This window comes from Simochromis diagramma, unplaced genomic scaffold, assembly GCF_900408965.1.
Source record: "Simochromis diagramma unplaced genomic scaffold, fSimDia1.1 OVJJ01000646.1, whole genome shotgun sequence".
In the NCBI taxonomy this organism is placed as follows: Eukaryota; Metazoa; Chordata; class Actinopteri; order Cichliformes; family Cichlidae; genus Simochromis; species Simochromis diagramma.
Genome location: NW_024387279.1, coordinates 3,898,526 through 3,909,584, shown reverse-complemented (window position 1 = coordinate 3,909,584; position 11,059 = coordinate 3,898,526). Strand labels below are relative to the sequence as shown.

The window sequence follows — 11,059 nt, the reverse complement described above, 5'->3', positions numbered from 1 at the left end:
CCATTCCACCACATCCCAACGCTGCTCTAAGTGACATGTGCTCTATCCTGCTGGAAGTAGCCATGAGAAGACAAGTACACTGTAATCAAAGGGATAGACGTGATTGTTTTGTTTTCTGAATGTTTCGAACATGCCACAAGTTTTCCTTAAACTTATCTGATTAATTATAAAGGCAAGCTGCTTGGCCTTCTCAGCCTCAGAACTGAAAATAACAAAAGAAAGGGAGGGTTACCTAAATTCATACATATCTCATGAGCATAATAAATGCTAAAAACAAATAAATCCTAAAGAAAAATGCATCACATTAAGCTATTTTTTGTTTTAAGTATGTGGACAAATGGACAGAAATGGCGATACGTATTACATATTACATACATGTTGGCTTGTGTTATTTTTAGTTTAGCACAATTTGTGTACAGGTGACGTCCCCACAAATCATCAGGCACTCCTACAATTCCTGCTGGACCCTTTTGTTTTGACTTCTTTACTTTCTGCAAAAATAGAAAGGAAACCATAGCTCATATGCAGATTTTAGACCACAACAATCACATAAAATAAAAGAGACATTTTTGTCACAGGGGTACAGGAAGGTGCACATCTGTCCACATGTGTGAGGAAGCGCCATCATTCCTATCTTTTTTCTTTTTTTTTCCCGATCCCCTAAACAGAAACATGATAACTGCTATCACTGTGACATGCACATCACATGCGGCAATGTTAAAATGCCATCCGGGAGAAGGAGCTGAATTATGGCTTTAACAGCTTTCCATAAACAGCAGCTGCTTTAGTGCGTACACAAAGCCAGAAATCTAACAGAAATTGATTTTTATCTCAAATAACGTGCAGCTTATTCAGTGATCGTTGCAATCTTTCACTCATCTCCTCACAGTGCATATTTGGTTATTTCCACTCCACCATTTGTCAGCAATCTGCAATCTACTCGTGTTTATTAAAACTCAGTCGCTGGTGGTGTCTGTATTTAGACATCAAATGGTTGAGGATGCATCCTTGATGCTTTGTTGTTAAGTTGCTGCTGTTTGGAGTAAATGACAAACATGTTTTTATCACATTTGTATTATCTTTTCATCTTCATTTGTGCAGTGCTTTTATTGTATGCAATTGTTCTCTCTGCAAACTGTTTTAAAGCCTGTGCGTATTTTAGTATTTCTATTTTAGCATCAGTGAAGTTTAATTTTCTGTTTGTTGATGGCTCTGTCCTTCATGAAATCCAGGAAATTATTATCGTTTGTGCAGAATGGACTTTTTTTATTGCATCATTCATGTTGAAGTTCGGGGGTTTTTTTTGTCCTTTTGAATGTTCTTTGATAATTGAGTTACATGGTGCATGATGATTGTTAAGCTTTTGGCTTTTGCCAAAATTACTGACTGTGTCCCTGATAACTGCATACCACGTGCAAAAAACACAGCTCACATATACTGAACCCTCTACTCCATATGTTTGGTTTTCACTTGAGTTGTCTAATAATTGCAGGCTATCTAATAAAATAACTTTTTGAAAGGTTTTTCATTTTTCCAAATGCTCAGCTCAATCCAAAAGCATAAAGCTCCTCTGGGACGAAGTATTTGAAAATCTGCTTTTGTGCACAACTTTTGAATAAATCAATGCAATTCAATTCAATTCAGTTTTGTTTATATAGCACCAAATAACAACAACAGTCGCCTCAAGGCGCTTTATATTGTATGGTAGACCCTACGATGAAACCCAATAATCATATGACCCCATATTAGCAAGCACTTTGGCGACAGTGGGAAGGAAAAACTCCCTTTTAATAGGAAGAAACCTCCAGCAGAACCAATGCTAAGGAGCACAACAAAGAGACTAAGGTGTTAACCCAGCCTCCAAACTCCCCAGGTCCCAATCCAATCAAGCATCTACAGGATGCAGCATAACAAGGTTGATCCAACCTAGAGGAGCCAAACGCCCCCATCCCAGAAAACAGATGACACCAATACAGATCCTGTTGATGGTCCAATGGGGGGGTGGGATTATAATGCAACTTTTGTTTATAAATATAGCACTGTCTTAAAAACCAATATTTTCTGAAAGAGTAACTATATGCCAGCACTGGCATATAGTTACTCTTTCAGAAAATTTTTTTTTTTTTTAATACAAATACTAATAGAACTTTGGTTTTTAAAAAATATTTATAAAACACTATATAAACTAAATACAGCCAACCCACAACAAAGACACAGCACACTTGCAGTATGTGCTGCCCTGTTCTGCATACAGGATGATTGGGATATAGAAAACATGATAAAAAAAAATAATGATGATAATAAAACGTGATGGGACTGTGTGTATGTGTGTGAGAGAGAGGGTGTGTGAACCAGAGAAAAGCAGAAGTGAATAAATATTAAAAAGGGATGTAGGTGAACTGGTCCTTTCAGAGATGTGCAAAACTGTTGACACAACAGCAGAGTGCAGGTAATAAACAGACGGTGGTTTAATAACACAAAAATTCTTGCATGACTAAATTCAATTTTACTATATTTTCCATCACCGCCTAAGCAAAATGTGTCCCTTTTTTCACATGTTCCAAAGAACACAACATAAATAAATGAGCCGTCTGGTAAGTGACTGAGTGTAGAAAAGCTGCAGGGACTTGAAATTGTATAAATAAGAATGGGAAAGCACTTTGCGACATGTCATGTTGCCTTGACAATGCCAAAGCATGTTTTAGTAGCCCATGATTATGGGATTGGATAAATGCATTTCTGAATCCATCATCACACCCTCAGAAGACACTCAGCTCTGGCAATGATAAGTGATAAGTGACCTACAGATAGAATTACAGGTTCAAGGAAAGAAAACAAAGCGTCTCAGTGGAACAGGACGGCATTCTTGCAAAATATGTTTCCTTGTTTTGTGTTTTGATGATGGCAATGGAGAGTGCACAGGTATATGTTGTTTGAGGATGGTTCACATCATTTTTAGCTTCACCAACCTCAAACACACATTTTAATCTAGAACAAAGAACCACGCACAGGTTTTGGTTCGGGTACCTTAACGACCCGCATGTTGTATATGGCTGTTAGAGTTTGCTAATCTGAGTAGGCATTTGACAATGCAGAGCTCTGTAAGTTATCACCAAGATGTTGAAAAAAGGGAACTCCTGAGCGGTGCTGGGCAAGTTACTTTGAAAAAGTAAATAGTTATAGTTACTAGTTACTTATTCAAAAAGTAACTGTGTAATGTTATGTGCATGTTGAGAATTTTAGCATCTCCTAGTGGTCCTAGTGGTGAGACTGCGGGCAAGTGATTTTTTTCTGTGGTTTGACTTGTATTCCTTCCTATTGGATGTTTAGGGTCACATGAGTGGGGTAATACAGGAAGCTGTTTCCTATTGGATGATTAGAGTCACATGAGTGGGGTAATGCAGGAAGCCATTTTAGTATTGGGGATTTGCACAATGAGGTGTACCAGAAGTCTCCCTGTTTAATCCTTCAACATCCACCTGTGTTATGCCATGGAGAAGCTTTCTTTGTAAGTTTGAATTGTGTTTCATCTTTATGAGTAGTGAATGATGTATATTTTATTGATTTATGCATATTTGGAGAGATTTATATATAAATAACTAAATCTGTTCGCCATGTGAAGCAAATGCATAATTCTTCATTGAGCATATTTATTTTTTGTATTTTTGTAGTTTCACAAGTTCTGGGAAAGCACTGTAAGATGTACATTGATAAAGACAAACAAGTAAACAGCCCTCAACTTTACTTTCACGTCTGACTCATCATTCAACGCTTTCAGTGCCTACGGCATATGTTTAGCTATCTGTCACTTCGTGTACTAGAACCACGCACGCAGCGGACAGAATAGTGAAAAAACAGCATCACACCAGGGATAACACAGCAAGTCTGGATAGCAGAGACTGCTACCACCCATTAATCTACCCGCGTCGTTTAGTTGTACCTTACATGCCAAATAGTCAATATGGACAATAAGCCAGATACAGAAGATCAACAGAAGACTAGATCTCCAGGAACATCTGTGAAGTCATATGAGACCAGATCTGTTGTTAGTTCTTCTAACAGCTCCTGCAAGTCTTCAGCAAGCCTAGCTGCGGCTAAAGCACGCGCAAGAGCTGAAGCAGTGCGTGCTCGCTCCACCTTTGTCAAAAAAGAAACTGAACTCATGGTGGAAAAAGCCCAGTTTAGAGTAGAAGAGGCACGCATGGAGGCTGCTCTGGCCACACTGAAGCAAGAGAATGAAGTTGCAGCGGCTTTAGCTGAGGCAGAGGTTTTGGAATCAGCTGCAGCAGAACTCGGCTCTAAACAAGATCTCAGGGCAGTGGACATCATAGGAATTCCCCCTGACTCCACAGAAAAAAGAACAAATGATTATGTTGAGTGTCACTCCAGGATGCACTCTAGTCAGCTGTCGTTGCCCGGCCTTGAGTCCCACATCACTTCCAGTCGGCCACGCGATTTCTCTCATGCTCCACCACTCCAGGACAACAAACTGAATCCCATTCATACAGCTATTGATAGACTGAGCTCCACTCCAGCTCGTGTCGAGAGCCATACTACCTCTGAAGAAAATGGTATGAAAAATCCACCTGCCCAGAATTACCCTGGGATTTATCCATGTAGTGTCACCCCCCTGCAGGAACCTCAACCACACACACATCCTCTTAGAATGCAAGCAGCGCAGCCCTCTGCTCTGAACCATACCGGTATTAATGACTTTGCTGTCTACATGGCTCGCCGGGATGACAAAGTTTGATGATCGTCCAGAGAATTATTGGGGCTGGAAGTCTACCTTCATGAACATCATCGAGGGGCTGAAACTCACCTGCAATGAAGAGCTCGACCTTCTCACTAGATGGTTAGGTCCTCAATCATCTGAGCAAGTCAGGAGAATCAGAGCTGTTCATGTCAATGACCCCGCTGCAGGGCTCAGGATGGCATGGATGCGACTTGAAGAGAACTATGGGTCTCCTGAAATAATTGAGAAAGCTCTGCTGGACAAACTTGAGAGATTTCCTAAGATCAGCAACAGGGACCCTCTCAACCTGAGAGAGCTTGGTGACTTGTTAAGGGAGTTGGAGTCAGCAAAGTTAGAAGGTTGTTTGCCTGGGCTCACCTATCTGGATACTAGGGGTGCAACGATACACAAAATTCACGGTTCGGTTCGGTTCGATACTTTGGTGTCACGGTTCGATATTTTTTCGATACAAAGAAAAATGTTCATGCCTTTTTAATTTGTCATTTATTTAAATTATAAATATATATTTTAACTCAAAAGTACAGTTTTTAAATTTAATGTTGCTCAAACAAAAAAGTAATAAAAAAAATAAATATATCTCAGGGCTCGCAAAATTTCAAAATCCCTGGTAGCCCTTCGGGCAGGGACTCTTCAGTTTTTGGTAGCCCAAAATAAATGTAAGTAGCCCGAATAAAAAAGAGAGCAATTTTTTGATTGATGTTTTGTTTCCTGTTTTGTTTCCTTTACAATATTATACATTAAAGTATAATATTGTAAAGGAAACAAAACATTAATCAAAAAATTGTTGAAAAACAAATTACAACATTGTATAAAAATTACAATCATCAACTCAAATACTTGGTTCTAATTGAACAGAAATTTCTATGAACTTGTAAGAACTGTGTAGGACATGAATCAGTGTGTGTCAGAGCCTGAATTTGAAATTTCCACTGAAGTCACGGGTAAGAGGCAAGTGGAACCAAGATCTAGGCCATTTGCTTTTTGAAGTTTGCAAAGACTGCTAAATTTTGCCAGTGGTAGTTCACTCTTTGCAACATAGCACGCTGTTCTAAACAGATTTTTCAGGTTTATTTTTAGTATGTTATTTGCAATTGGTGTTTGTTCTGGGAAAGATATTGCAGACTGAGCAATAATGCATTTCTTGCATTTCTCATGGGTTCTAATGGGGGCCTTTCTTAAAATGACTGGTCCCAGTAACAAAGGCGCTTGTCAACTCAGAAATCGAGGGAAAACCAACAACACACCCGGCAGAACATTATGTTATTTACACGGGTGCACATAAGTGGTCCGCATTCGCTGTCAAAATAAAAGACGTGCACCAGATAAGAAGTTGCAACGCGCGTTTGCGTCCATATAAAAAGCAGTGTTTTTGTCCGCTGGATTGGGATTTTCACGGCACATTCTGCACCACCTATCTGTGCGTTCATGATTTGTTTGAAGCCAGCTCACCTCCTGCAACCACTTTTCCGAGAATACGTGCTTCTTTTGTGGTTCGGACTCCTTCTGACATTTGTTTGGAGGTGGAGGAACACCAAAGTAATTGCTTAAAGGAGCTTCTTCGACATCTTTAAGAGTTTTAAACAAATGTCTGTCCTCCTCCAGAAAATCTTATGTACGCAAACACGCGTTGCAACTTCATATCTTGTGCGCGTTTTTTTTTTTTTTTTTTGACAGCGAATGCGCACCTGCGGACCACTTATGTGCACCCCTGGTTATATAGCTCATCATAATGCAGCCACAGAAATTCTTTTGTCCATGAAACCATAAAGCTGCACTTTCTTTTTGCCTTATAGTCTGATTTGTCATAACTTTTCCGTTTTGTATTAAGCTTTTCTTTGGCTGTCACTTCTTCACCCTGACCTGTCTTATTTGGCTCAGCAGAACTAAAATATATATCCTGCTGCTTTTACACACGCACTCACATAACGCTCAGCGATTCTCTGCGCGATCAACCTCTCACATGTTTAAGCTTGCTGCAGGAGATTTCACTTGTCATGTTTGCATAGTAAGCTAACGATTGATAAGACGATGTCAGAGGAATTGGTGCGCAAATTATCATCACTCACCAATCAGTGCTGTCGCTCTCTATACACAGTTCGCGCGATTGCAAAGTGAAAGCAAAAAACAAGCGCAAATTCAAACACGATTTCAATATGTCACATATTGACAGTGGCTCACCGATGCCAATGACATAATTACCCAGCTACATTTCCGAAAGAATGCAAAAGCATTGACATCTATTTTTCCTTCCTACGATAGCCCGACGGGCAGGGCAGAGATAGATTTTGGTAGCCCGACTGGAAAAATCGCTAGCCCCGGGACGTCGGGCTAGCGATTTTGCGAGCCCTGTATCTGATTGAGGAATCACTCATCTTTGGAAAAGAGAGTTTATTACAGAGAAATGGCTCTTTCCAAAATAAAAGCTATACTATACGCTTCTTCTGGGCTATATTCTCAGCAGCATATTAAACACATCAGGTCCCCATAAGGAGAATCATGTGCTAACGGCTGTCTAAATGACTCGGGTAAAGTTTATAGCATGCGTGCTTGTTGTTTTTGTCTGCTTCCACTTGTCTTTGCACTAGGATGATGTCAGCGTAAATGTGCAGTCATATTCGTTGTGTTCCCACTAGTGCTGTCAGCGTAAATCTCGTTGAAATGACGTTAACGCCACAACACGGCAAATCTCCGTTAACGAGCTACCGCGGATCGCCCCGTGCGTGGGGCTGGACGGCCAACACGTTAACGAGCTAACTGCGCTAACACACTAGTTCCCACCCATGTAACTGAGCATTGCGTGGCACATCCAACATACTGTTTTACTTTAGTCCATGACGCGCTTACCTTCAGGGTCATACTTCACATGAAAACCAAAATAGTTCCAAACGCCACATCTGAATGAGGGTGGGGGAGGTTCAATTTGCCATGTTGCAAGGAGAGCTTAACTTCTGTCTCGCTAGCTTGCCCTGCGCTCAGTGAATCTGCGTTCGACTACTCCGCCTAGGCTGCACTGTTGAGCGCAGATCCACTGAGCGCTCAACACAGACAGCATCGTCAGAAGGAAAGTTGATAAAATAAATTAAAAATTTTGTATTGTTCGATACATATGCGTACCGAACCGAAAGCACTGTATCGAACGGTTCAATATCGATACGAGTATCGTTGCACCCCTACTGGATACCTCTCGTGACATTAACCCAATAGTGGAGAAACTGCCGTATGGCCTTCAAGAAAAATGAATGACACAAGGCAGTGCGTTCAAGCTGCAAAACCAAGGCCAGTTTCCACCATTCTCATTCTTCACTGACTTTGTCTGCAAAGAAGCCCGCACTCGTAATGATCCAAGTTTTGCATTTAGCTCATTTGGGATGACAACAGTGAAACCAGAAAACTCACCTAAAAGGTACACACATTTAAGGAGCCAGGTCTCATCCAAAAAAACAGAGATTACATCAACATCTGCCATCAAGCCCACAGAGTCAGCTAGCAGTAAGTTGGATGTGGACAGACAGTGTCCGATTCACAAAAACCCCACCCTCTCAAGCGGTGTAGGGGCTTCCGAGCTAAGACACTAGATGAACGCAAAACGTTTCTGCGAGATAGTAGAGTTTGTTTCAGATGCTGCTCCTCAACTGAACACGTTGCTAAAGACTGCAAAACAATCATTCACTGTAAAGAGTGTAACAGTGACAAGCACGTCACAGCGCTTTATCCAGGACCAGCTCCATGGGCTGTCAAAGACCCTAAGGATGAGCATGGCGGGGAGGAAAATGAAGCGGCTTCTCCAGGCATAATCTCCAAATGCACAGAAGTGTGTGGAATTGCCAATAACTCCCGCTGTTGCTCTAAAATCTGCCTCATAAAAGTGCATCCTAGAGGACAACCAGAAAGATCTATAAAAGTCTATGCCATACTTGATAACCAGAGCAATAGGTCTCTTGCTCGGTCCAAATTCTTTGACCTGTTTGGCCTCAAGGGTACTGGTTCTCCCTACACGCTGCGCACATGTGCTGGAGTCACTGAGTTATCTGGCCAAAGAGGAGTTGGATTTGTGGCTTAGCCATTGGATGGACATCTCAGCATTCCTCTTCCCACACTTACTGAGTGTAGTCATATCCAAGATGATAGATCGGAGATACCTACTCCTGATGTAGTCAACCACCACCCACACCTAAAGTCTATCACTCATCTCATCCCTGAACTTGATCCAAATGCACAAATTCTCCTTCTGCTGGGTCGGGATGTATTACGAGTCCATAAAGTGAGAGACAAACGCAACGGGCCCAATAATGCACCCTATGCCCAAAGGCTGGACCTTGGCTGGGTCGTAGTTGGAGACGTCTGTTTGGGTGCAGCTCACAAGCCGAAAGCAGTTAATGTCTACGGGACTAACGTTCTGGAGAATGGGTGTCACTCTCATTTCAGTCCATGTCCCAACCACCTAGTTGTGAAAGAGAAGCTTACAACAAGGACAGGCATAAGACCTCTCAACTCTCAAACCATGTCACACTTTCATCCTCTGGACAGTCTGTTTCAGAACTCTGATGATCATTCACTTGGCAACAAAATCTTTGAAAGAACAGAGAATGACAATGAAGTTGCCCCATCTATTGAGGACAAACGGTTCATTCAGTTGATGGATAATGAGATGTTCATAGATGATGCTAACAGTTGGGTAGCTCCCCTGCCCTTTCGGATGCCAAGACCACGGCTGCCTAACAACAGAGAACAAGCTCTGACTCGTTTCACCAGTCTCTCCAAAACTCTAGAAAGGAAGCCTGAGATGAGGAGACATTTTCTGGCTTTCATGCAGAATATCTTTGAGCGAGATCATGCTGAACCAGCTCCAGCACTCAACGATGGAGATAATTGCTGGTACCTTCCCAGTTTTGGCGTCTATCATCCACGCAAGCCTGGCCAGATCCGAGTTATGTTTGATTCAAGCGCTCCTTATCTTGACATCTCTTTGAACGATGTGCTGTTGACAGGGCCAGACTTAAATAATAGTCTGCTGGGAGTACTAATGCGGTTTAGGCATGAACAGGTAGCCATCACAGTAGATTTTGAGCAGATGTTTCACAGCTTTGTTGTCAGGGAAGACCACAGGAAGGTGGTTCGCTAACTGACTTTACCGGGGATTATATTTATTACGACGTTACTGTGTGGAAGTAATCGACAAGTATGCTTATGAAAGTGAGTGGTAGGTGTTAGTGGGACTTTACCCTTGATTAGTTTCCCCACTGGAAGAATGCGACGTGCTTGCCAGAACATTCCCAAATAATTGACCAGGTTTTTTAACAGATCAATTTTCTCCACAGTTTTAGGGTGAGCTAGAATAGATATATGGTTTCAGTAATACGAATAAGAGCGCTACAGCATCACCCAGTGTTGGGTCTGCGTTACAGCAGGCCCGCTAGTTCAGACTTAATCCCATGAAGAAAGCAAGGCAGAACAGCAATCGATGGGTTTTACTTGCTAGCAAGGGAAGGATCTCAGAGCAGCTCTTCCGCCCTCGATCAGACCACTGCGAAGAACCAACACCCCACTGCAGCCTACTAGTAGCATGTTCTCTATTTGGCCAAATGCCATCTCCAACATACACAAAGCCTAATTACACAATGGTTGCCTGAACCTATTCTTGTTAAATGATGAAAAACTCAAAGGCACGTTTCAGCAGTGGATGAAAATATGGGCTATTGATTCTAAAAACAGAAATCGCAAAAAGGTTCAACATTTACTAAAACCGCAATTCAATCATCTGAGAATCTTTACTCATTAAATTATAACAGTTAGATGAATTTATATGCAGTGATTTGCTGATCAATGATCAAAGGGAAGATTTATGCCACAAAGAAGATTGACATGAAAAGTAGGTGGCATTGGATCTCCTATAACCTGTTGAGCTAAGCTGTCTTTCCAGCTCCAAAGTTATTTGATTGCAAATGTATTTTGGAAATCTCGCCATACATTTTTCAATGTCAGCAGTGCGAAAACCTGCACTGATCTGACCTAATTTCTTCCTCATCCTGATTCCTGACCTTGGAAGGGAGAGAAAAATATTTTTGTTTTGTTTTTGTTTGTCTTCTTGTTTTATTTAATTCCTTGTAGGATATGGATCCAACAAGTAAAGTATGCATATTATGCACACACACAAACACACATGCAGCTATTACCCATTACTTGTATTCTTGAATAAAGCCATTGATCTGACACATTTAAAATGCAGCCAATTGTTTTTATTGTTATATTATTAAGAAAAAAGAAGGGGGGGGGGGGGGTTTGAAAGGAGTAAAGGGATAGAGG

At 41.3% G+C, this 11,059-nt stretch overlaps 1 protein-coding gene across 1 annotated transcript; it reads left to right on the top strand.

The window, feature by feature from the left end:
* Positions 1-3,282: 3,282 nt before the first annotated feature.
* Positions 3,283-5,177, top strand: LOC120715797. The gene is made up of 2 exons (XM_040002957.1): positions 3,283-3,345; positions 3,440-5,177. Exon 2 carries the CDS (start codon positions 3,962-3,964, stop codon positions 4,751-4,753), a length of 792 nt encoding a protein of 263 aa, XP_039858891.1. The 5' UTR covers positions 3,283-3,345; positions 3,440-3,961; the 3' UTR covers positions 4,754-5,177.
* Positions 5,178-11,059: the final 5,882 nt, after the last annotated feature.

What these genes read in the sequence shown, in the direction of transcription:
- LOC120715797 (XM_040002957.1), top strand. Translation starts at nt 3,962, where the DNA reads ATGGACAATAAGCCAGATACAGAAGATCAACAGAAGACTAGATCTCCA.